At 47.4% G+C, this 27,523-nt stretch overlaps 1 protein-coding gene across 1 annotated transcript in view; it reads right to left on the reverse strand.

Annotated features, from left to right (window-relative positions):
• The window catches only part of VOPP1 (VOPP1 WW domain binding protein), a 66,826-nt gene that overhangs the window by 25,219 nt on the left and 14,084 nt on the right, over positions 1 to 27,523 (reverse strand). Inside the window, exons 3-4 of the mRNA XM_034640573.1 lie at positions 22,237 to 22,314; positions 16,874 to 17,010 (exon numbers count right to left, since the gene is read on the reverse strand). Coding sequence (XP_034496464.1) covers positions 16,874 to 17,010; positions 22,237 to 22,314 — 215 coding nt within the window. The remainder of the gene's footprint in view (positions 1 to 16,873; positions 17,011 to 22,236; positions 22,315 to 27,523) is intronic.

The following is a 27,523-nucleotide window of genomic DNA, read 5'->3' on the forward strand; positions in this document are numbered from 1 at the left end:
CCTACGCAATCACCCTAGAAACTCTCTTATGACCTCAGCCTCACAGTTCAGGAGCTTGAAGCTTAGGGAAACTGAGTCACACTCCTAAGATCTGCTAGAGAGGCATGAAGTTAGAAATGAAACCAAGAGGGGCGCCTGGGTGGCACAGCGGTTAAGCGTCTGCCTTCGGTTCAGGGCGTGATCCCAGCGTTCTGGGATGGAGCCCCACATCAGGCTCCTCTGCTATGAGCCTGCTTCTTCCTCTCCCACTCCCCCTGCTTGTGTTCCCTCTCTCACTGGCTGTCTCTGTCTCTGTCAAATAAACAAATAAAATCTTTAAAAAAAAAAAAAAGAAATGAAATCAAGATCCCCTTAGCACAGACCCTGAGGTATATGATTTCTGCTTTTGTAAACTTCTTTTTTTTTTAAATTTTATTTTATTATATTATGTTAATCACCATACAGTACATCCCCAGATTCCGATGTAAAGTTTGATGCTTCATTAGTTGCGTATAACACCCAGTGCACCATGCAATACGTGCCCTCCTTACTACCCATCACCAGTCTATCCCATTCCCCCACCCCCTCCCCTCTGAAGTCTTCAGTTTGTTTCTCATAGTCCATAGTCTCTCATGTTTCATTCCCCCTTCTGATTACCCCCCTTTTCTTTATCCCTTTCTTCCCCTACCGATCATCCTAGTTCTTATGTTCCATAGATGAGAGAAATCATATGATAATTGTCTTTCTCTGCTTGACTTATTTCACTTAGCATTATCTCCTCCAGTGCCGTCCATGTTGCAGCAAATGTTGAGAATTCGTTCTTTCTGATAGCTGAGTAATATTCCATTGTATATATGGACCACAGCTTCTTAATCCAGTCATCTGTTGAAGGGCATCTCGGCTCCTTCCATGATTTGGCTATTGTGGACAATGCAGCTATGAACATTGGGGTGCATATGGCCCTTCTCTTTACTACGTCTGTATCTTTGGGGTAAACACCCAGTAGTGCAATGGCTGGGTCATAGGGTAGTTCAATTTTTAACTTTTTAAGGGACCTCCACACTGTTTTCCAGAGTGGCTGTACCAACTTGCATTCCCACCAACAATGTAGGAGGGATCCCCTTTCTCCACATCCTCTCCAACAATTGTTGTTTCTTGCCTTGTCTATCTTTGCCATTCTAACTGGCGTAAGGTGGTATCTCAGTGTGGTTTTGATTTGAATTTCCCTGATGGCTAATGATTTTGAACATTTTTTCATGTGTCTGTTAGCCATTTGTATGTCTTCATTGGAAAAGTGTCTGTTCATATCTTCTGCCCATTTTATGATTTGTTTATTTGTTTCTCGTGTATTGAGTTTGAGAAGTTCTTTGTAGATCTTGGATACCAGTCCTTTATCTGTGGTGTCCTTTGCAAATATATTCTCCCATTCCGTGGGCTGTCTCTTAGTTTTTTTGACTGTTTCCTTGGCTGTGCAGAAGCTCTTTATCCTGATAAAGTCCCATAAGTTCATTTTATCTTTTATTTCTCTTGCCTTTGGAGATGTGTCGTGAAAAAGGTTGCTCTGGCCGATGTCATAGAAGTTGTTGCCTATGTTCTCCTCTAGAATTTTGATGGATTCCTGTCTCACATTGAGGTCTTTCATCCATTTGGAGTTTATTTTTGTGTATGGTGTGAGAGAGTGGTCAAGTTTCATTCTTTTGCATGTAGCTGTCCAATTTTCCCAGCACCATTTATTGAAGAGACTGTCTTTTTTCCACCGGATGTTTTTTCCTGCTTTATCAAAGATTAGTTGCCCAAAGAGCCGAGGGTCCATTTCTGGGTTCTCTATTCTGTTCCATTGGTCGATGTGTCTGTTTTTGTGCCAGTACCATGCTGTCTTTGTGATCACAGCTTTGTAGTACAGCTCGAAATCCGGCATTGTGATGCCCCCAGCTTTGTTTTTCCTTTTCAACAGTTCCTTGGAGATTCGGGGCCTTTTCTGGTTCCATACAAATTTAAGGACTATTTGTTCCAGTTCTTTGAAAAATGTCCTCGGTATTTTGATCGGGATAGCATTGAAAGTGTAGATTGCTCTGGGTAGTATGGACATTTTAACTATGTTAATTCTTCCAATCCATGAGCATGGAATATTTTTCCATCTTTTTATGTCTTCCTCAATATCTTTCAAAAGTGATCTATAGTTTCTAGCATATAGGTCCTTTACGTCTCTGGTTAAGTTAATTCCAAGGTAACGCATGGTTTTTGGTGTTATTGTAAATGGGATGGATTCCCTAATTTCTCTTTCTTCAGTCTCGTTATTCGTGTATAGAAATGCAACTGATTTCTGGGCATTGATTTTGTATCCTGCCACCTTACTGAATTGTTCTATAACTTCTAATAGTTTGGGAGTGGATTCCTTTGGGTTTTCCATATAGAGTATCATGTCATCTGCAAAGAGAGACAGTTTGACTTCTTCTTTGCCGATTTGGATACCTTTGATCCCTTTTTGTCTTCTGATTGCTGTTGCAAGGACTTCTAGTACTATGTTGAATAATAGTGGCGAGAGTGGGCATCCTTGTCGTGTTCCTGATCTTAAGGGAAAGGCTTCCAGCTTTTCCCCATTGAGAATAATGCTTGCAGTAGGCTTTTCATAGATGGCTTTTATGAGATTGAGAAATGTACCCTCTATTCCTACACTCTGAAGGGTTTTAATCAGGAAAGGATGCTGTATTTTGTCAAATGCTTTTTCTGCATCAATTGAGAGGATCATATGGTTCTTGAGTCTTTTCTTGTTGATATGATGTATCACATTGATTGATTTGCGAGTGTTGAACCATGCTTGCATCCCAGGTATGAATCCCACTTGGTCATGATGGATAATCCTTTTAATGTACTGTTGGATTCTATTAGCAAGGATCTTGTTGAGGATTTTGGCATCCATATTCATTAGAGAAATCGGTCTGTAATTCTCCTTTTTGAGGGGGTCTTTGCCTGGTTTGGGGATCAAGGTAATATTAGCCTCATAGAATGAGTTTGGTAGCTTTCCTTCTGTTTCTATTTTTTGAAATAGCTTTAGGAGAATAGGTATTATTTCTTCTTTGAATGTTTGGTAGAATTCCCCAGGAAAACCGTCTGGGCCTGGAGTTTTATTATTTGGAAGGTTGTTTATCACTGACTCAATTTCTTCATAGTTAATTGGCCTATTTAAGAAATCTATTTCTTCCTGTTTCAGTCTTGGTAGTTTATAGGTTTCCAGGAAGGCCTCCATCTCTTCCAGATTGTTTAGTTTTTTGGCATATAGCTGTTGATAAAAGTTTCTAATAATCCTTGCAATTTCAATGGTGCTGGTCGTGACCTCTCCCTTTTCAGTCATAATTTTAATAATCTCAGTCCTTTCTCTTTGTTTTTGGACAAGTTTTGCCAGTGGTCTATCAATTTTATGGATTCTCTCAAAGAACCAGCTTCTAGTCCTGTTGATCTGCTCTACTGTGGTTCTGGTCTCTAATTCATTGATTTCTGCTCTAATCTTGGTCAACTCCTTCCTTGTCAGTGGGTTAGGCCTGTCCCTCTGTTGCTGTTCCAGTTTCTTGAGGTGAGAATATAGAAACTGCATTTTAGATTTTTCTATTCTTTTGAGTGAGGCTTGGATGGCTATGTATTTCCCCCTTAGGACTGCCTTTGCAGTATCCCATAGGTTTTGGACCGTTGTGTATTCATTCTCGTTGGTCTCCATAAATTGTTTAATTTGTTTTTTGATTTCCTGGTTTATCGAGTCATTCTTGAGCAGGATGGTTCTTAGCCTCCAAGTGTTTGAGTTTCTTCCAGGTTTTTCCTTGTGGTTGAGTTCCAATTTCAGAGCGTTGTGGTCTGAGAATATGCAGGGGATAATTTCAATCTTTTGGTATTGGCTGAGACCTGTTTTGTGTCCCAGAGCATGATCTATTCTTGAGAATGTTCCATGGGCATTTGAATAGAATGAGTATTCTTTGGTTCTGGGGTGTAGTGTTCTATATATATCTATGAGGTCCAACTCGTCGAGTATGGCATTCAAAGCCTTTGATTCTTTGCTTAGTTTTTGCCAGGGTGTTCTGTCTATTTCTGATAGTGGGGTGTTGAGGTCCCCTACTATTACTGTGTTCTTATCTATATGTCTCTTTATTTTGGTTAAGAGTTGGCTTGTGTATCTTGCTGCTCCCCTGTTGGGGGCATATATATTAATAATTGTCATATCCACTTGTTGAATACTTCCTTTAAGAATAATATAGTGCCCTTCTGTATCTCTCTCTATGGCCTCTAGTTTAAAATCCAGTCTATCTGATATGAGAATTGCTACTCCAGCTTTCTTTTGAGGTCCATTTGCGTGGAAGATGGTACTCCATCCCCTTACTCTAAGTCTGAATGCATCTTTGGGTTCAAAATGAGTCTCTTGTAGACAGCAAATGGATGGGTCATGTCTTTTTATCCAATCTGCAACCCTGTGGCGTTTTATGGGAGAGTTTAAGCCATTTAGATTGATAGAGATTATTGACAGATATGATTTTAATGATGCCATTTCTCTTTAAAGTCTTTGTATCGGTTGTGACTTGCTGCTCTGTATCACTCTTGGGGCCTTTTTACCTTTATAGAGCCCCCCTTAATATCTCCTGTAGGGCTGGTTTCGTGGTTACGAAATTGGTTAATGATTGGCGATTTTGGAACGTCTTTATTTCTCCATCAATTCTGAATGACAGCTTTGCTGGATAAAGGATCCTTGGCTGCATGTTTTTCTCTGAAAGAGCTTTAAAAATGCCCCCCCAAGCCTTTCTCTCATTCCAGGTCTCTGTAGACAGGTCTGACGTAATCCTGATACCTTTGCCTTGGTACGTGAGAAATTTCTTTGCCCTGGCCGCTTTCAATACTGTATCCTTGGATCTAATATTTGCGAATTGCACTATGACATGCCGTGGCGTAGGTTTGTCCTGGTTGAGCTTGGATGGGGTCCTCTCTGCCTCTTGGACACGAATGCTTGTTTCCCTTGCTAGATTAGGGAAGTTTTCAGCTACAATTTGTTCAAATATCTCTTCTAGACCTCTGTTTTTCTCCACCCCTTCAGGGATGCCGATGATTCTGACATTGGATCGTTTCATAGAGTCAGTAATCTCCCGTAATCTACATTCGTGGGCGTGGATTTTTTTAAGACCAGCTTCTATTTTCGTTTTTTCTTCTACTAACCCATCCTCCAATTCGCTAACGCGTTCCTCTGCCTCGGTGACCCTGGCCGTCAGAGCCTCTAGTTTTGACTGCATTTGGCTCATAGAATTTTTAATTTCTGTCAGATTCGCTCTCATTTCTGCCCTTAGGGATTCTATATTCTCAGCAACGCTTTCTCTGATGCTTTTTTCAAGTTTACTCATCATCTTGACCATTGTTGCTCTGAATTCCATTTCTGATAATTGGGATACATCCATATGTATTAATTCTGTGGCCGAGGCCAATTCTGTGGCAGAGGCCACAGACTCATTATCTTTTCTTTGCTGGGGGGGACTTCTCCTTCTCGTCATTCTGATGAAGAGAGATTGCAGGGTTGTCCAGAGCCCAAGTGTTGACTGGGACCCAGGCCGTGCGCCCTTGTTTTATAGAGATCTTAGGGATGTGGGCTTCTTCCTTAAAGAGTTTATTTATTTATTTGAGAGAGAGAGAGACAGTCAGCAAGAAAGGGAACCCAAGCAGAGGAGTGGGAGAGGAAGAAGCAGGTTCCCGGTGGAGAAGCCCGATGAAGGACTCCTTACGGAGCGTTGTGATCACACCCTAATCCGAAGACAGGTGCTTGGTGACTGCGCCACTCAGGCGCTCCGGGTTGTGGGCTTCTTGATTTTTCAGCCTGCCTTCTGGGGGAGGGGCCTGCCTGCAGGTACTCAGAAAACCCTGTTTGGGTAGAGTCTCTGTGTCCCTTGCGAGGGGGGATGGGGATGGGCACCCTGTGAGCCGGTATTTCCGGGCTTTTGTTCTCTGGCGGCTTTCCCTGGCGGTTTGCTATGCCTCTTCTGAGAGAGCAGCAGCGGCTGAAATTCAGCCTCTGTCTCAGAACAGAGGGATCGCGGATCGTTCTCCACTGATGTTCTGGCCACTTTAACTCTGTTTCTGTTGGTGCTGCTCAACCCTGCAGCATCCCGGGCTGTGCGCCCCACACCCGGCGTCCCAGCCCTCACTTCCAGGGCCGGCACGTCTCTGTCCTTTGTGTTTCCAACCCCGCCCGCCGCCAGCCGCCCCGCGCGGGCTCCCGGAGCTCCCCGTCTCAGTCTGGTGTCTCACGGGTGCTGACCGCGAGTCCGCCTGCTCCCCCGTGCAGGTGGCCCTCCAGCCGCCAGCCGCCCCGCGGACGCTCCCGGAGCTCCCGGTCTCAGCCTCGATCCAGTGAGCACACCGGAGCTCCGGAGCTCCGTGAGATGCTTGGTGGTGCACGCTCCCGGCTCACGGACTCAGTCTGCCGTTTCCAGAGTGCGGGTCCGCGGTCCGCCCGCTCCCCGGTGCAGGTGGCCCGCCAGCTGCCCTGCGCGCGCGCTCCTGGAGCTCGCGTTCTAAGTCTGCTGTCTCGCGGCTGCCGTCCGCGCCCGCCTGCTCCCCCGTGCAGGTGGCCCGCCAACCGCCAGCCGTCCCGCGTGCGCTCCCGGAGCTCCCTTCTCAGCCTGCTGTCTCAAGCGTGCGGGTCCGCGGTCTGTCCGCTCCCCCTTGCAGGTGGCTACCGCTTCCCGGCGCCCTGACACGGCGGCTCCCTCCCCCTTCTGTTTAGCTTCCGATATCTGTGCGCGGTTTCACGGCTCCCCGCTTCGTACCTCGATACTCAGCGCTGGAGATGTTCATTTGTAGAGATCCAGATGTATCTTCCTGCGTCTCAGGCTGATTCCGTGGATATTCCTGCTGGTCTGGTACCTATCCAGCTCAACTCAGGGGACCGGCTGAAAAAGGGGTCCCCTACTCCTCCGCCATCTTAACCTCCCCCCTGCTTTTGTAAACTTCTTTATATTTTCTTGGTAATGTATAACTCCATAAATTATTTTAAATGCACCAGTAATTTCTATACTTTGGTCAGGGTCATAGTAATGCTTGGGCACTTCTATAGTTCACAGCATTCTTCCCTCTCATTTCTAAGTTTTCATTTTATACACTTGAATTTATTCAATATATAACTTAAGTTATATCTTCACAATACAAAATTATCTTTATTTTTTAAATTATTTTAATTAATTTATTATTTATTAAAAAGACTTTTTTTTTTTATATGTGTATATATTCAGAAAATCATGGGTTATTTCCTGTAGGATAAACAAAAGACTGGTAATACTGGTAAGCTGGAAAAAAGAAAACCAGGGAAGAAATGAGTTTGTATACTTCCTCTTGCATTTACATTACAAAAAAGGGGGGCTTTTTCTACTGCTACATTGGGAGGAGGAGGAGGGAGAGAGTTAAAAGGNGACGGCACTGGAGGAGATAATGCTAAGTGAAATAAGTCAAGCAGAGAAAGACAATTATCATATGATTTCTCTCATCTATGGAACATAAGGAACTAGGAAGATCGGTAGGGGAAGAAAGGGATAAAGAAAGGGGGGTAATCAGAAAGGGGAGTGAAGCATGAGAGACTATGGACTCTGAGAAACAAACTTGAAGACTTCAGAGGGGNTGGGGGAATGGGATAGGCTGGTGATGGGTAGTAAGGAGGGCACGTATTGCATGGTGCACTGGGTGTTATACGCAACTAATGAATCATCGAACTTTACATCAAAAACCAGGGATGTACTGTATGGTGACTAACATAATGTAATAAAAAAAATTAAAAAAAAAAAGAAAATAAAGCTTAAAATTTCCATCTGTATACATAAATAAATAAATAAATAAATAAATAAAGGGAGTATCTATATTAGGTACCTAATACTTTCATGCTGACCTGCCAGGGTTTATAGAGATTATAGAGAGAGTTGAAATACAGCTGAGGCACACAAGAACACTGGGGACCCAATGTCCCACAAGAAAAGGCAGACACAAGTTTATGAGCAAGGTAAGTAGGAAATAAAACCCTTCCACCAAAAGTTTTCAGTTTTTCTTTCCTCGCTGTATAAATCAGAAGTTGAGTGAAGAGAAGTTTTTATCACTATTGACAACTTTTTACAACAGAAGCCAAAACAATTATTGTTCTAAGAATACAATGGTATTCCAAGGAGCAAATCCTGGAGCACAAGACGGAAAAAAAGCAACAGTGATCACATCCCAACGGAGATAAGGATTAATTCTACTCCAGTCCTGCGGATCTCAGAGGTTCTTACACGGGCTTTAACACCTAGCACAGATGAGGTTAGTTCCTACCACCAACGCCCCCCCTTGCCTGTTTCTTCTTTTTTTTTTTTTTTTTTTTTTTAAGATTTTATTTATTTATTCGACAAAGATAGAGACAGCCAGCGAGAGAGGGAACACAAGCAGGGGGAGTGGGAGAGGAAGAAGCAGGCTCATTGCAGAGGAGCCTGATGTGGGGCTCAATCCCACAACGCCGGGATCACGCCCTGAGCCGAAGGCAGACGCTTAAGCACTGTGCCACCCAGGCGCCCCCCTTGCCTGTTTCTTATCAAACGTCTAGAGGCCTCTGTGTGGTACTGCGGTCTGTCACCTGGGGATCTTGTTAAAATGCGGATGTTGCCACAGCATCTCCGGGATGCCGCAAGGGAGTCTGCACTTGCAACAAGCTCCTCTTGCTGCAAGACGTAAGGGCTAAAATCTTTTTTGTTTCAAGTTTTTATGTAAACGCAGTTAACATATAGTGTAATATTGGTTTCAGGAGAAGAATTTAGTGATTCATCACTTACATGTAACACCCAGTCCTCATCACTACACGTGCCCTCCTTAATACCCATCACCCACGTAGCTCGTCCCCGACCCACCTCCCCTCCAGCAACCCTGTTTGTTCTCTATAAAGAGTCTCTCCTACCGTTTGCCTCCCTCTCTTTTTTTCCCTTCCCCTACGTTCACCTGTTTTGTCTCTTAAATTCCACATAGGAGTGAAATCATATGGTATTTGTCTTTCTCCGACTTATTTCACTTAGCATAATACACTCTAGCTTCATTCCTGTTGCAAATGGCAAGACTGTATTCTTTTCATGGCTGAGTAATATTCCATTGTATATATAATACCACATCTTCTTCATCCATTCATCAGTTGATGGACGTTTGGGTTCCATCCATAGTTTGGCTACTGTGGACACTGTTGCTATAAACATCAAGGTGCATGTGCCCCTTCAAATAACTATTTTTGTATCCTTCGGATAAATACCTAGTAGTACAATTGCTGGATCATAGGATAGCTTTATTTTTAACGTCTTGAGGAAGCTCCATACTGTTCTCCAGAGTGGCTGCACCAGCTTGCATCCCCACCAACAGTGTAACAGGGTTCCCCTTTCTCCACATCCTTGCCAATGTCTGTTGTTTCCTGACTTGTTAATTTTAGCCATTCTGGCAAGTGGGAGGTGGTATCTCATCGTGGTTTTGACCTGTATTTCGTAAGGGTTAAAATATTAATACACAAGAAACAGCAGACAGAAAAACATTGTAAAGTATCTCCCCAAGACATTAAACGTCTTCTAAAAAAAGATGAAATGTATTAGAGGACACTAAAAGGTCAACTAAAAGGGAAAAGGCAGATCGAGTGGAAAATGCCTGTTGTATTTTTGCTGAAGTTCCACAGACATCCCGAATTTGTAAGATAAGAGTAAAAATTTCAAACGTCATGATTTCTAACTTCAGGGTCCACAGCTTCCACACTGCTCTGCCGGGTCAGGGGTCAGGAGGTCCTACTGCCGTCACTCTGCTTCGCTGTCCTCCTTCAGCAGCCCAGAGGTGGGGGCCATCTGTTTCATCTCCACTGTATGCACGGAGGTGAAGCATGGCATTTAACACACAGCACGTGGCACTTAAAACACGCTGACAGGTGACAGAAGGAGACTGTGTACGTACATGACACCGTGTGGGGACCTCTCTGCGACACAGAGCCCTCTGTCTGCGTTGACCCGAGTCTGTCCTTACTTCAGTTCTGAAAGGACTAGTCAGAGACATTTCAAACACACTTAGGGAGAAAAGTTCATGATGACAGGCCTGGGAGGCAGTCCGGGCAGAGGAAGCAGCAGACCTTCCTGCAAACGAAGTGGGTGGGAACAGTCTGTCTGACTGTCTTTGCTCTTACGAACCACGTAAGGAACACGCTTTCAGACTTGTGTCATCTTCCCTGAAGTATGACGGGTTTTTAAGAATGTGGACTGGGCAGGAAAGGGGATCGAACTCTGTCTCTGCTCTTGTCATTGGCAGAACAGAGAACAGTAAGCAGAAGACTTAAATGTGCTAGAAGTTTCTGTCCCCAGTGATCAAAGATGATAGATGGGAACACTGCTGTTGCTAAAGTAACAACATGAACTGCTACCAACAGGACAGACTATAAAAAATGCCTTTCCTTCTGAATTGCACTCTGTGTGAAGTGTGGTATCTATCTGTAGTACTTAAGGGTACTAAATGTTTTTATAGGGAAAAACCCTCACATTTTCAAATGGCAGGAAAAAATTAAACTCCCATTTTTATATGGTAGAACATTCTAGATGTATCTGCTTTATATGAACTGAGTAATGCAAATCATACGAAATAGCAACTGAGTTGTCACAAAAAAGTAAAGGGTGGCATCAAAGTTAGAAAGAATTACCGGAGTAAGAATGACAGAAAGGGTAAGACACACAAGCAGAAAATCAGACAGACAGGTACATGGAACTTTCTGGAGAAATATTTCTGGTTCGCAAGGAGGAAGTCCATGCTGTGAGGCAGTCATTCTTGGGCTCCACTAGATGACACAGCTCTCACAACCACACCTCCTCACTCGCCCGCATTATCTGGTCAACTAGGCCCTTCCGCCGTCAGGGAAGAACTGTCAGGAGTATTCTCGCAGCTATGGAAGTGTATCAGGACACTGGCGTTTGTGACTTTTAAACAAACTTAAATATTTCCAGTTACTTTATTTCACCAAAACTAAAAATTCTAGGGTCCCTTCATCCTGAAAGGGATGCCCCTGAGCAGCACTGTGGAGGGGCAGGGGGGAGCCTCCAGGGAGCCCAGGGCAGCCGCTCGCCAGCGTGTCCCCACCCAGTTTCTTCAGGAAATAAACAACGTGACCCTTAGAGCTACAGAGGTTAGAGACCAACAGATGACCGCAGGGCTGTCTGCGCTCCGTCTCCGCACACCCGAGGGACCATCACACCGAAGTGGAATTAGGCTTATCCCACCGGCTCCGAAAATCAGGTCGTCTCCAGAACTAAAACAGCTCTGTTGGTGTGTCAGCTCTGATTTGGATGGTAGCTGGACCGTCAAACATCCTCTCTGCTATTTCCATTTCCCTGCAGCTGCTGTCGTTCCCATCAGACCACTAGAGTCACTGCGCGTAGACAACTGACACATGAGAACCACCAGAAAACCATCAACAAGCTCACCCCAACTGCGCTGCTGGAAAGGAGGAATGACGTAGCTCCCAATAGAATATGGATGGAATACTCCATCCTCTTCGATTTTATTATTTTTTTTAATCAGTGTTAGTCACATTAATCAGTGTTGAAACCATTTTAAAAGAAAACAAATCACAGTAACACCACAGATTCATAACTTACTCTGTCTGATCTCTATGCATCTGTGCAATGACACAGAATCCACTCTCAACAACACATCACCCGCCACCCTCCTCCCCAAACACAGCTTTACTCTCGGCTTGCCACACTTGCGTGGTCTTGCTCTTCACTTTTAACTCTGGTGCCCACATAATATCCCATTAGGAAGAAAGGCCATAATTAAGTCCTCTTCTTCTTGGTGGTCCCCGTAGCCCCTTCCCTACATTTACCCGTGACACCAAGTTCAGCTGAGACCAGCACTCAGGGCTTCCTGAGGTCCAGCCCCTGCTCTCCTCCAGACCCACAGCTTCAGCCAGGGTTTTATGTTCTTTCCTGTGGTTCTAAAAGTTCTTTTTTTCTGCCAGTTTCACGAGGTATAATGGACACAGAGCACTGTACAAGGTTAAGATACAAACATAATGATTTGATATCTATGTTTATATTATAAAATGATCATTACAATAAGTTATGTAACACCCGGCTCCTTGCACGGTTACATACTTTTTTCTTTGTGATGAGAACGTTTAAGGTGTAGCTTCTTAGCTGCTTCCAAATATGCAATGAGGTGTTAACTATAGTCACCGGTGCATCACATCCAGAACCTATCTATCTTACTACTGGAAGTCTGTATCTTCTGACCCTCTTCCCAGCCCTTTTCTACAAGTTCTTAAAGGGCAGCAGTGAGGCTATCTTGGTCCTACCCCTCCTCCTGCGGGAACACAGTGGCTGCTGCCAGGTAGCTCATGTTTTCTGAAGGAGGGAAGGAAGTCTACCTTTCCTCTCTACCTGGGAGGACTTATCCATAGGCCCTGCCAGCAGCATGAAGTGGAAAGATTTGGGGGACAGGGGGCTATAGCATTTTGGGAGCTCCGACTTTCTCCAGTTACATTTTGGCCACCTCCATATATAAAGACTAACTAAAACGAGGAGTGCTTTTCTTCATATGATTCCATTTTGCAGATAAAGAGCCTAGGCTCAGAAAAGACAGTGGCCACCGTGATCTCATAGACCTGAGGCCTCCTAACCCTCTATCCAGGTGCCTCTGTTCCCCAAACCACAGCTTCTGCAAGACCCCTCACCCAGCTTGAAGCCCAAATGAACTAATGGTAGGCCTTGTGCTTCCGCCACTGTTTCTTTTGGAGCCCTATCTCTGAACTTCAATTGTGTACCTAGTTTGTCAGTCTCTTCCCCAGGTCTTGCTCCAACCTGCATCGGTCCCCTAAAACCAGGATGCTGCCACAGTCCTCCCCTTGCCCCAGTTAGGAGCGTCTCTGCAACGTGTAGGTCTGCTTTTCTTCACTCAGCCACACTGGATGAGGATGCTGGTCCCAGCTGGACCACTGCTGTGTGCCCCCATGCATACCACGGTATGAGCTGCTATCCTCCCCCTGTTCTCCTGTGCCTGAGTGTGGGTTCTCTAAAACCTTCTGCTTTTTCTTCATCAGGAATAAGCAACGCTCACCAGAATCCACTTCCCCTCCCCCAGGTCAACAGAAGAGAAATGGAGCCACCCAGCAAATCCACGAACACTGTCCTGTGTTTCACGAAGACACTGTTTTCCTGAGCTCTGAGCATATTCCAGGGCATAGTATTTACCCTGTGACCCTACCATGTAATGTCAGTGCACCAAGTTTCTCCTCCTAGACTGCCGAGTTCTGCATGCACGGGCTTCCTCTTCCACTGCACATCCCCACGGGCACTGCGGCCTGAGCGTTACAGGATCTCAACAAACTGCCGCAGAGCAGATGAATGCCACCAACAGGATGGGACGGGTATCCACACCGGAATCACTAAAAAGCCAACAGGCCCTATTTTTTTTTTTTTATGACTAGTTCTAAAGAATCAAATCGAAGCACTTCCAAGCTTCCGAACTCAGTGCTGTGAGCAAATGACACAGACCTCGATTTCGTAGTGAAATTATGGAAACTGCCCACGCACGTGGAACAAAGCAAGCCCAATTCTCATGGAACAAAGCAAACCCAATTCTTGTGATACTCTGGTATATTCTGGGATTGACTGTTTCATACCGCTCCAGGCCTCTATGACGTGCACAAATGGAAGGAAGATGGTGATGACTCAGTGCAGAGAGGTGGGAACCCCTAAATCAGTGCGTCTCAGCAGGTGGTGAATGGGCTCTTTCACGCAGCTCCAGTGCAAATGCATCATGAGAGGTCTTGGAGGACAACGGCACCCACTTCTCTGAATGCCTCCAGCCACAAGGTAGAACGGGCCACACCACACTGCCCGAGGGTTTGAGAGGCTGTCTTCATCCCCAGCAGCTGCTCACTGGCGCTTCTGGTCTTCTTTCGCCGTCCACAAAGGGACAACTTTTTACTGGGTGCTTTTCTGCCCTCGATTCGCCCTGAGGTGGGTGTTGTAGTCACAGGAAGGACAACAGCTGTTTGCAGCTCTGCAGCTCCAGAGACGTGGTGAGTGTGTTAAAGGCTGGTGGGAAATTACGACCACAGGGGCCTCTCTGCCCATCCCCGGTCCCTCACTCCTTCCCTGCTCATCCCCACTTAAACATTCACTCCCATCTACCTGTACAGCAGATGGCTTCCCACACGCATGGCTTCCCCGCATCCTGAAGTTGTCCGGCACAGCTCTCACCATGGCTGGTGACTACACAGTCACAAAGTTGTGCGAAGTACGCAATGCACGAGCGGGTGAGTGAGGTCTGGAACCCAGGCCGCGCCACGGTGTCCCACGTACCTGCCACGGCTTCGCAGCTGTGCAGTGTACACAGGCCGAGTGAGCAACGGACGCAGGCCAGGTCTCCAGGTTCTGAGTGTGGCCACAGTAAATCCCGACCCCAGGCTGACCAGTTCACTCAGCTGGCAGACAGGAGTCTGCCTGGTGCCTGAGATGGAAATCCTACTGAAGCACGGGCTCAGCAGGGGGTCAGAAGGATACACAAAGGGATTAAAACTCACCACAATCAATGCTGTTAAAGCACCTGGCAAAGCACCCAGGAGAGAAAGGCAATGAGGGGATATGGCCTGGGACAATTTCGCTAAGAGGGCATTTTCCAGGCAGCTGGACTGCATGGCAGGGGTCTCCTGAGATGGGGGGACTTGAGAGAGCAGGTAGCTCACACAGGGCACCGAGCAGAAGCAAGGCCATGGGTGGAGGGATGGGCTTGTAAAGGCTTCGGAGTCCTTGGCTAAGGAGTGTGGGCCTGCTGGGAGCCAAGTGAGCTGGCAGAGAACTTTAAAGCAGAAGAATAACATGACCTAGGTGCTTTGTAACTTTTTTTATAAAGCACTTCCTGGTGGCACTGTGGTAGACAATGAGCTGGAAGATTCCAGCAACTGGGGACTTTCAGCAGCCATTGCTCAGGGGTAAGAGTCTGAAATACGACATGGTAGGATCTGACACCTATTTACTGGGTGTGGTTGACAAGGGGACTGAGATGCCACAGACATTCAAGGGGAACTACATGGCAGGCAGCTGGGAGCTCCCCCTGGTCACTGCAGTGACCCTGACAGTAAAGGGACGACAGACCTGACGCTTGGCCAGCACCGTGGACAAAGGACATGTGGCATCTTGCATCTGCAGCCACGTGGGACATGGACTGCTTTTCCCTGCACTACAAATTGACATAGTGATAACGGAAAAAAAAAGAGGAAATTTGTAAGTCTTTGACCCTGATCAGATTTCTCTGATCTACTGTTTCATTCTTGGAAAAGAAAAAAAAAAAAAAATCAAAGGACTGACTCAAATTAATCCAGATGAAATCTAATCTTGCGCCCTCCCCAATTTTAACTGAAAATTTGCACCTCACCCTATGCTAGGGAGTAAATTTGAAGCTACTCAAATATTTCCAAATATGAAAGAATAAAAATCCACTTACACGTGAAAAGTCATACTACCCTGATTGAAAGTTTAAATACAGCAACCTCTGAACTGTTAAGGAAAATCCATATTCAGATCTTTTAGTAACATTTAAAAAAATAATAAAGATGATTCTTTAAAAAAAACTGGGGAGTATCTGGTGTAAAAGAACTAATCAACAAATGTCTATCTCCACTCCCTTTGCATCTCGAGAACAGCACGTCCTCATGTGAACAGGAGAGAGAAAACTTTTTACACTAAATCCCCCTAATTTTTTTTTTAAACCGGTTTTTTGAGTTATGCCTGACATACAAAAAGCTGAACATATTTAATGTATACAACTTGGTGAGTTTGAGGATAAATATATATCGTGAGGTCATCACTACAATATATGCCATAAATCTATTCCTTACCTCCAAATTTGTTATTACTATGATAAGAACACTTAATGTAAGATCTACCCTCTGCACAAAATTTTAAGCTAACGGTGCTGTTACCCATCAAGCCTACACTGCGTAGCACAGCTCCAGGCCTTAACCCCACGGCAGGAGCCACTCCCAGAGTTCCGCATCCTCGTGGTATGCGATCCACGGAGAATCCCTGCCTCCACTCCGCAGGTGGTGCCTGCGATGCCCGCCAGCCGCCCGGCACCCGGCGGCCAAAAGATGGGAGCTCGAGCGCGCAACGCCTAACCACCCCCCATCCCGTCCTCCTCACAAGGTTCCCGCAAAGGGAAGGGATGCATCTCACGCACAATGTCAAAAATAGGGAAGCCATGGGTCCCCAGCGAAGCCTGAATTCACCCACCGTCGTACCTGCGAGTTTTAGATAGTTAAAGCAATTGTGTAAGAATTAAGAAACCACTAATTTTCTGACTGGGTGGCATCACTTTGGGTAATGTTCCCTAACTAGGCCAATGTAACACGTGCAGAAACGTCTCCGACAGCGCTGTAAGTGTGCAGAACACTAGTAAACTGCACACGCACTTGGTGAGCCCACGAATAAAGAACAAGAGGACACAGAGGATGGCGAGGACAGGATACCCAAGCAAATCACCATGGAGCAGCATAACTAGCGTTTAGTCCAGACGTATTATGAGAACAGGGACACCACTGTCTGTACACAGAAATTTATACGTAATTCTTAAGGAAAAAGAGCAAACGGTACGCACACATGAACGGTACAGACACCCATAAGGGGTGCCCGACTACCCAGGTAAGAGTACGAGGGACACGAGCACAATCCAGCCGGCACTGCACTTCTCATCAGCAGGAACGCGCCGGAAGGCTGGTCACCAGGACCGAAGTGCATACACACGGCCCGAATTTCTCCCCCCGGTGTGTATGTGGTAGCAGGGACCTCACCAGCTTACAGGGGACACAAATACCGCAGACAGGACAGACAAGCACAGAGAGTGGGCTGACCTGGAGCGGGGTTCGGCGGCTGCCTGGTGTAGGACACGTTGAACGCAGGCTCCTCGATCAGCGGTGGGGGGTACATGCGCCTCCGGATAAAGAAGCCGGCCCCACAGCAGAAGAGCACCCCCATCATGAGGAGGAACCTGCAGGAGAGCACAGTGGTGAGGTGGCCGGGCGGGCTTGGAGGCCTCGGACGCGGGCATCGCCAACAGGACGCGCGGGCGCAGGGGTCCTAGGGGCTCAGCGCCGGGCTCCTCAGGCTGGCCTTCCCCTGACACTTCTGCCAGGACATGCTTGGGTGGAGGACCCCCGGGGGAAAGACGCTCTCTGAGTGAGCTTTCTGTCTCAGAATGCTCCAAAGGGCTGTGCCATCACCTCCTGTCCGTGGCTCTGACCTCAACTCAATAATTTTAGTCAAAACTGGAGAGGTACTGTATGGTGACTAACATAATATAATAAAAAAAGTTAAAAAAAAAAAAAAACTGGAGAGGCCTTCTCAGTGCCGTCTGAACACAAGCCACGGCTGATCCAGCTTGGCCGCACTGTCCGTGTTCCCCACTTTCCAGTCTTCACCAGGAAAGCAGCAAGGGTAAGCACAGTTATCCTTCCCAGCAGTTTTCTCTCCACCATTACATGAACACTCACTAAGAAATTTTAAATGGTGGCCTTCCTAAAGCTCACCTTAATTACAGAAAAACTACAGAACTAGAGAAAATACTCACAGTCAATAAAGAAGCTGCCAATGTGAAATCTCTAAGTATGGCTAACATTCTCCTACCGCAACCTTAAAGTCTAACAAACAGTAGACCTGGCTGCTTTAATAGCAGGATCTTTGTCCAACCCATCCAGGAATTCCCAGAGGCTGCCCATTGATGGTATTCCAGAGTGACTGATGGAGGGACAAACGGCTTCTTCCCACCTCACATTCATGCTGTACCTTGTCTTTCTAGAAACAAGGGAAGTGTTTCTGAGAGGAGCCATCTGTGCTGCACAGACATAGCTGGGAAATTCTTGCCTGTCTCTGACCGGACATTATTATGGGACGCATGGAATCTTCCAGAACCTCTGCCAATATACCCACACCATGTGGGCAGCTTACAGCCTCCTGAAAGAGGACCATGCCGCAGAGCCCAATGTGTCACAGTTAAAGGCACCTGACCACACATACATGAAATGTAAGAAGAAAGCAGACGATGAAGACTTTAAGAGTATTAAGATGATGTGAAGTGTAAGTCCATCAGTCAATCAATAAGTATTTAGTGGACAACCTTGGAACATGGAGGAGGAAGAAAGATCAGAGGCACAAGATGGGAAATGACTCAGGAAAGGGCTGAAATTGTGGCTTTCTGATCTGTCTTCTAATTCATTATTCATTCAACAGTTTTCAAGCTGCTGCTCTGCTCCCAGCACCATGTTGTGCGTTACAGACAGTAAGGTGAGGTCCATCCCCACCCATTAAACCCGAGTTCTAAGTAGAGTAGGCAACAGCAAACAACTAACTTACAGATCAGTGATTTACAACTCTGGTAAGTGCTAAGAAAGAAAAATGAAGGTGCAATCAGAGGTGTGTGTGTGTGTGTGTGTGTGTGTGTGTGTGTGTGTGTGTGTGTGGTAAAATATACATGACATAAAACTGACCATTTTCACCATTTTTAAGTGTACAAGTCAGTGCAACAAGAGGTTTTAAACAAGGATATATGTTATAGTGAGGCAATCAGAAAAACTTCTTTCCCTTCGACATCTGAGCTGAGTTCTGAAGGATGGAAAGAAACAGGCAAGTTGAAGAGGAGGGAAGGCACGTTCTCCATGGAAAGAACAGCACCTGTGCTCAGGCAGGAACCTGGGTAAGCAAGAGGCCCCGGAGGACGGCTGTGGGCTACAGTCTTGGGGAGCTAACGAGTCCCCACTGTGCAGGGGCCTGGCATCTCAGCACCGAGATGCTGACACAAACTGTGTCAGCTCTTAAAACTAATTTCCCTCGGGTGGACTCAATTATAATCTCATATTCAACAGTGAGTCCAACTGTAAGTAGCTGAGCAGAAATACAAAGCACAGAGAGGCTGGCGTGTATAAGGGTTTACCCTTTCAAATACCACTACCACTCACTCAAGAGACCGGGCTCCCTGGACAGGAAAATGCACAAGACTTCTGAGATATGGGTGTCTTTCATGAGATAAAATGAAATGTGGATTACTCTATCAAACGGAATCATTGTTCTCCTAGCCAAGTAAGAATGGCATTGCACCTCATACTTGAGACTGATAGCAAGTAAGTACAAGGCAGGGACAGAACAAAGTCATACGGCAGGAGACCACCTGCCAGCTTCGGTATCAATTCCTCATGGAAATATTAGTCTAAAAGAACTTATTTCAAGAGAGAAACTGATACGGGGCAGGGAAATGAGATTAGAGGAACAAGGAAAGAGAAAGCAGGACCTCAGTTAGGGAAAAGCAGTGGAACAGTATGAAAGGCAGTCCTTTGAAGTATAAAGATGGATTGCTGAGCAGGTTTGGGGAGCTTTCCAGAGATTAAGAGAGGCAGTTTCTGCCTTTTCTAGTATCAAAAGTAAGCTGGTTTGTTCAAGTGCCCTTTCTGCACTCCCCCCAGCACTTGGCCCTCTCCCTGAATGCACGTCCCAGGCAGCGGTGGAACTCCTGTGCAGACGCAGGAGCAGGCGGATCCCCCAAGCTGGAGCCCAGGCAGCTGCGCTCAGGCACAGCGCCAGCCCTGCCAGGCTTCACTCCTTCCGAACGTGCTTTCCAGCTCCAGCAGGGGCGCCACCGGTCTAGCTCTCCCAATCCTAATGATTTCATTCAGACAGTGCTGGTTAAAGATTACTGAAGAGTTTAAAACTGGCAGGGACTTTTGAAAGCATTTTCCTCCAAAACCTTTGTTCTATGGGAAGGAGACAGACTTCTTCAAAAACAAGGTGGGACCCAGGTTGGAGAGCAGCCCTTCCTTCCCTCCATGTCCAGCTCCATATTTCCATCCCCTGTCCCTCTCTCCCAAACACCTGCCTCCCGCATGAGTTTCCTGCCACTCTCCCACTACATCAGCTCTTCTTATGTGTCTAATGTGCTGGCCTCTGCACAGAATACCATCTCTGAGCTTTCCCCAACTTGTCTGGCATCAGAGGCTCTACCTTGTTTCCAGAACACTGGTTTAAAACTCTCCACATATAGGGGCACCTCGGTGGCTCAGCCTGCCTTCGGCTCAGGTCGTGATCCCGGGGTCCAGGGATTGAGCCCGGAGTGGGGTTCCCTGCTCAATGGGGAGTCTGCTTCCTCTTCTCCCTCTGCAGCTCCTCCCTGCTTATGCTCTCTTCCTCTCTCTCTCTCAAATAAATAAAATAAATAAATCTTTAAAAACAAAACTCTACACATGTAATTTACGTATTTAGACATCTGTCTCTTTCAGGACCCTGACTACTGCAAGTGCCTCTCCATGGGGCCCTGGTGCGTACCAGACACTTTTGTGTTTATGTTTACTGAGAGAAGGAACGCACTGAGCAGAAAGAAACCAGGCGTCCTTTGACTTCAGCTGGGGCCCCTCAAAATTACACCTTGAGGTGTTATCTCGCTACATCCTCACTTCAGAACCTGCTGTCAGAATCTCAACACAACAACCTGACCACACCTTCTGGCACCTGGCACCCCTCGTGTGACGGCACTCACACGATGTCTGTGTGCACGGATCCCACTAACTCACTGCATGCTATCTTACTAGGTGCCCCAACTCTGACAAGTGACCCTGGCCCAGACCTCAATGGCACCTGACTGCGGGTTTGGGTAAAGCTTCCTGGGAAAGCCAACAGGAGATGCTCTAGCTTCTAGGCCCTCACGTTTTTCCTGGACTCTCGATTTTTTCATTTTTTTTTCTTCGAGAGAACAAGCCAGTGCGGGAGTGGGGGGGGGGGCAGAGGGAGAGAAAGAGAGAGAGAATCCCAAGCAGTCCCCATGTCCAGCACAGAGCCCAGCATGGAGCTCGATCTCACGACCCTGAGATCATGACCTGAGCTGAAATCAATAGATGATTAACTGAATGAGCCACCCAGGTGCCCCCTGGGCTCTCAATTTTTCAAAAAAAATCACATAATACCTCAACTTTGACAAGTTTTTTTCATTTTTAGGAACATCTGGTGCTTCAGGCAACCTAGCATAACTTCCTATTTCAGGATTCTTGCCCAGACAGTCCTGTCTCCTTCTAGTACAAGGCCCCATGGAGGAGAATTCTGAGGGGAGTATGCATGAAGTGAGGCAGAGCACTGAAATGCCACCCCTCCTGGTTCTCCTGTCCCTGCTTGGTACTGGTCCACTGCACCCTAAGTGCACCCAGAGATGTGTACATTTAGAGAATCTTGGGATAAAAACAAACAAACCTCCTATGACAGAGTTTGAGGCAGCAACACGGCACTTGGCTGCCTCGCCAGAAGTACTGACATCAAGACAGGGGAGGTCAAGCCAGCCCCGAGGAAGGGGCCAGATGTGACAGGTGAGCTGAGCCCCCAAATGGCCAATGCCCCATCAAGGAGCTGAAGACAGTGATACCACAGCAGCCTCTCCTCTCAAAGACATGACCTGTGGAATCCCCACTTACTGCTCTTTTCCCTAATCAAAAATTGGGAACAACCTGTCAGAAAGGAGCACCAATTGGCTGCTGTAATACGCTCAGTAAAAGCCTTAAAGTCTCTGGAAGCTGGTAATGTCAGGATCCAAAAGTCATAAAGCTTTGTGGGCTCTGCCCAGATGACACGCCCACTGCAGTGGGGCAGGGGAGAGGTGGGAGGGTGCAAGAAGTGCCTGCCCGGCTGACACTCCCACTGCAGTGAGGCAGGGGAGAGGTGGGAGGGGGTTCCTGCTGCTGGTGGCGCGTGCATGTCTGTCCTTTAGGATGCGCTGTCAGCAGTGCTCCCAGGATCCCTCCTCAGGCAGAGTCGACAGACCAGACAAGTCCGATTTCCCTCCGCAGAGCTGGAAGATTGTCAGCAGGCTGTCTGTCCTGGAAGTTAGGGTTCAGCTGACACAACGTGAATGGGAACGACTTTTGGGCAGCAGGGGCTTTATAGCAAGATTTGCTAATTCTGGGTCTTTCAGACAATCGCCGTCAGTTCCACCTCAGAACCTGGCGAAGCAGCTGCTGAGGGACAACCTGTCACCCCGCCCACCCTCCAAAACATTCACTCCTCTCTCAGCCACAGCCCGTGAAAACGGGAGCGAGCTTTCTGCGAACTCTGTGAGGAAGCCCACCCGAACACGCCTGTTCTCTTGACCGAGGCTGTCCCTGACACCGAGACCTCAGGGCACGGTGACGCGAGGGTGTCAGAGCCCCTGGGCAGTGGGTGGTAGAGAGCAGGAAGACTTGTGACCTACCAAAAATACCACAGCCTCTGTATGGAGAGGGCCCGCACGCAGCACCTGGAGCCACAGCAGTCCTCGTAAGGGCGGCATCTGCAGGAGAGAGGGGCAGAGGCTGGTCAGTGTCCCGGAAGGAATACCGAAGCAGGCAGGAGGTCCGGGCTGATTTCCGGGCAAAGGACGGGACTGGCCCGGCTGCATCACAGCCTGAGGGAACTGACCGCTGTCAGTCTGACGCCCACACAGAAAGTACGGAGGTAGACGCAGTCGGCGTCACTCAAAGTGCCACGTTTACTGTGCCCCTCCCTGTGCTGGTCCACACAGGCTGCCTGGGACCGAAGACCCGCACGAAACCCATCAGCCCTGCAACCACAGACCCGTGTCCGTGTGCCGCAGGGCCTGCTCGGTGCCCGATCCCGGACGAGGGTCAGAGGATGGCCGGATGTACCAGCAAGTCCAGTGAGGTTAAAAGCAGAGGTTAGGACATCAGATGATATAGGAGGGTTAGTCCTGGTCTGGCCACGTCATGGCTGTGCGACTTCTCACAAGTGACTCAACCTCTGTGAGCCACAGTTTCCCATAACTGAGTTTTCGCAGTTTCCCAGTAAAATGGGTGGCAGGGCAGGAACCCTTAACAGTGCTGCTCGAAGTTCATCATCCTTATACAGTCTGCTGATGGGACTGTCCTTGCTCTTGCTGCCCCTGCCTCCTCCACAGTGCCTGAGGCTGGGAACTCTGCAGGGCCCAGGGGTGCTCAAGGGCTGTGCCTCTCCTGGAATTGCTGCCTGTCCAAGGCCCTCGGGACTCAGTGCAGACTTTAACATTCCAGCCCCCCACCTGTTTTTGGAAAAGAGGGCCTACGATGGAAGCTAAGTCCCTTGGTTCTGCGCGTTGGTGTTTATAGAGAAACTCTTACCACAGTGACTCAAGTCCACATGGGGGCAGGTGGGGGAAGGGAGCAGGGTGGGCTGTTTCTCAGTAACATTAATGATCTTGTGATCCAGGTTCCTGCCAGTTTTCTTCTCTTAAAAGAAAATAGCTGGGAGAAATATACAGTTTGATACAGGATCTTGGACACTGGATTTGTAGATAATTCCAGTACAAATTGGCTTGTTTTATGAAGAAAAATGTATAGAAAATAGCTCCGTAGGAAATCTTCATGAAAACTAGTTAAGATGGAGAGTTATGAATTAAGTGAAACCCAGCAAACCTGAGCTCCAATGCCATTTCTCCTTGGTTGGCTCCCAGGGCTTGTGTCTATCTTTCTAAATACCCGGCACCAAACTGCAGCTAAACCCTCTGTCATTTCAAGGACAAACTGAGCTGAGAGACTCCTGCTGAGCCACCACCACCACCAGAACCAGAAGCAGAACCACACACACACGCTCTCCACACGATGCAGACACGTTCACGCCCAGTCCTCCCGCAGTGCACAGGCACAAACGTGTACGTACGTGGTGGAACTTGCTATGATTTCCGTGAGATGCTCCCGTAAGTTGGTGACAGAAGGTCATCTGTTTAACTTGCTTTAGTCAACCAACAAGTAGCAGAGCACTGAAGTGTGTACTTAAAAATGCTGCTAGTCGAACAAAGAAAACAAGAGACAAACACAAAACAGACTCTTAACTACGGAGAACAGACTGGTGGTCGCCAGAGAGGAGGTAGGCAGGGGGCTGGGGGCAGGTGGTGGAGATGACGAGTACGTTATTCTGATGAGCACTGAGTAATGTGTGGAACTGCTGAATCATTAGACTGTACACCTGGAACGAATAGAACACTGTATGAATTATACCTGAGTTACAAAATTTAAAAACGCTGCTGGTTCTTACAACCTATGCATCCATCAAAAAGCCATCACGGTACTAGGAACGTGTTTCTGTGCTGGATCCTGGGGGTGACCAATGAAAAGCCGGACAGAAGTCCTGCCCTGGAGGAGCTTTCTTTCTAGAAGAGAAAGATACACAAGCAAGAAAAATGCGAACTGTGTTAGATGGCAAATAGGTGAAAAAAAAAGCAGAAGCTGGCAGGTTGAAAGCAAGCTAGAGGGGGTGGTAGGTAATACAAGTTTAACAGGCTGTTCAGAGAGGACTCACAGAGGTGACATCTGAGCAGACTCCACGCAGAAATGCAGCCTGGCAATGCCCCAGGCTGGCACGAGGACCTCCGTGTTGGTGTAGCAGTGCTGGCCGCAGCCCTAGCTGCAGACATGGGGGCTGCCTTGTGGAAAAGAGCGGCCAAGCACAGACTGCGAGAGGAAGTGCCTAGTGCAGGGGACTGGGGTGGGGTGAGCAGGGAATCCGGGCCAGGGCTGGGCCAGCAAGGACCCAACAGCTCCTGGACAGCACAATCTGCTCACGGGATGCCCAGCGCTGTGCACAGCAAGTCCCTGGTGCCGTCCTCCTCAATGAGTCCCAGTGGTCTCAGGTAACCAGTGTGTGTGTGTGTGTGTGTGTGTGTGTGTGTGTGTACGCCCACACATCCGTGTGGGAGAAGACTGCAGCACTGGAGGGAGAAATAGGACCTCCTGCTTTTAGGGTAGGTGGAGTTCAAACAAGTAACAGTAAACAAAGGAGATTAAACTATTTTCTATTATGAATCTGTAAAGAAAAGAATCCTCAGCAATTATGTTAGATTCAAGATAAATGTGATAATGTGATGGGCAGGATTCAAAGATGGCCCCAACATCCCCGCCCTTTGGTGTACATGCCCTGCACGATCCTCTCTCCTTGAGTGCAGAGGGTCCCGTGAATATGGTGGAACAGCCACGCCACAATCAGGGAATGCTCCATGGGGTGGTGTGTAACGAAGACACCCCTGCTGGCTTTAACAAGCAGCTGCTGTGCTGTGAGAGGGCTCTGCATCCAGACTCTGGGTGCAACCCCCAACCGGCCAGCAAGGGAATTCAGCCTGACAACCACAGGAACTGACTTCTGCCAACAACCTGCAGGAACTTGCAGGAGAACCCAAGTCCCAGCTGAGGACACAACCCAGCAACTCCTGATTTCAGCTTTGTGAGAACCAGCGTGCAGGACCCACTAGTGGATGCTGTACCCAGACTTGTGATCTATAAGAATTATAAGATAATAAATATATGTAGTTTTAATCTGCTAACTTTGTAGTAATTTATCATATAGCAATAGAATACTAATACAAACAAGAACAAAGGGTAGAGGATGCGAGCACTTCTTACATTCTAGATACCAGGTCAGGTGCTCTCCCACTGTCTCACTGAACTCCCAGAGCATGCACACACAAGGGAAGTATTATTAGCTAATGCTTGAAATAAGCTCAGAAAACAAGGCATTAGGGATATTATGCCTCCTTTCAGTCCTGGACACTATCTGCTAAAGCCAAGAAGNTAAAGCCGAGAATGGACCCGGCCAGCATTTCAAGGAAGTGTGTGGCACAGACACTGTCTCTCGGCTAATACGGAGTCTTCCATGACCCAAGGTAACTTCTTTGTCCCCACTTGGTTTGCCTACTCTCCCTCAGCCCTGCTTTTACACACGGCTACGGCCCAAGCCATCAGTGATGGTGTGAACTGACTGGGTTCATTCACAGTGACTCCACAACCGCTTAGCTCACGTGAATGAACCAACTGGAAGAGACAGAGAAGCAAGGCAGTGAAGGGATGTGTGAGAACTAGCAAGAGAGGCTGAGAAAATGTAGCAGGTGAAGGTGAAGTTTAATGTGGTGAGAGCCATCCCCAGAGAGCAAATCAAGGCCCAAGGAAGTGGGAGGGAGAGGAGGAATACTCAGCAACACCACAGGAACTGAGACAATGTTAACCAAGCATAGAACCCTCAGGCACAAGGCAGCGGGACCCTGGGACGGAGCCTGCAGATAGAAGTTCAGCAACCGCTCTTTAATAATGTGTGTAGGGGTTCTCTAACATGGACCTGTACACTGACCACAAAGATTCCCCGAAATGCCTACACCACCGTATGTCAATACCTCTCTACAATTAGCAGATAGCTTCATCATAAAAGATAGAAATCATACAGTAAGATGCAATATGAGGCGAAAGTATGATGCTCATTTGGAAAGAACTATTGTTCATTTGGAAAGAACTACCAATGCCTGCACAATACTGTACATCAGAAGGGTGTCTTTCAATGACTGTGACCCATAGTGGACTGTGACATCAAGTTGGTAGGCTGTGACAACCATTTTGTAAAGGTTGAAGATTGATTTAAAAACATCAGAGAGCATCACCTGTAAGAACTGTTCTGTGACACTTCTCTCTTGCTCACCTATACTTGCACACAGATATGTGTGTCCCAGGTCGCCACACAGAGGCTATTCCCTCAAAGCTTCCGTTGTGTGAGCCCCAGACGGGACAAGCTCAAGCTTCTGCTGGGCCTAGAGGAACTCTGCTCCTCCTCCTGGCAGGTTGAGGGCAGCTCTCAGGCCCAACGAGAAGGTCACTCCCTGCTGTCAACGGTGCTGTGCTAAGGTCTGCTTCAGGTCCCCCATGACATCTGCCGCATGGTACCGGTCAAATGGCCATTGCATTTCCACTCCTAATTCTACTGAAAGACGCCTTGCAATGGTCAAATTCTAGAAGATGCAGGTCTCAAGTGGGAATGCCCCCTGCTCGCCTGCCTACTTATGAGCACCCCTGAAGGAGGGCAGGACGTGGCTATGGAGGGCTGGAGAACAGAGATGGCGGATATTTGCAGCATCAGAGAAATGAGACTGTTACCTCCCCGCTGCTCCCCTGCCCTTGCTGCCATGATGTTTCCTGTGTCCCTCCCTCTGGGCTTTGCCCCTGACTGTAACTAGAGCTGCCTCGGGCACAGTTCAAGCTGAAGGCATCCTCGGGGAGTCCATCCAATTCTGGCAAACATACACTTGAAGGAAAACAGGTACAGGGAAAAACATTTGGTGAATGGATCCTCTTTCAAGAGCTGAATTTGATAAAATGCTTCCCCTTCACAGCTATGCTTACAAGCAAGCACTTGTACTTTGAACCCTAAGCCCCTGCAGCATCCTATTTCCCAGGTTAGAAAAAAAGGCGTAAGACGTGAACCTCTATAAGCCTCTTTTCTCAAATTCTACGTGCGCGCACACACACAGACACACTCCCCTCAGCCTGAGAATCGAGACAGAAGTATCATGATTTTTGGGGCGCCTGGGTAGCACAGTCGTTAAACGTCTGCCTTTGGCTCAGGGCGTGATCCCGGCATTCCAGGATCGAGTCCCACATCAGACTCCTCCACTGGGAGCCTGCTTCTTCCTCTCCCACTCCCCTTGCTGTGTTCCCTCTCTCGCTGGCTGTCTCTACCTCTGTCACATAAAT

The sequence above is a fragment of the Ailuropoda melanoleuca genome, chromosome 1 (genome assembly GCF_002007445.2).
Source record: "Ailuropoda melanoleuca isolate Jingjing chromosome 1, ASM200744v2, whole genome shotgun sequence".
Taxonomy (NCBI): Eukaryota; Metazoa; Chordata; class Mammalia; order Carnivora; family Ursidae; genus Ailuropoda; species Ailuropoda melanoleuca.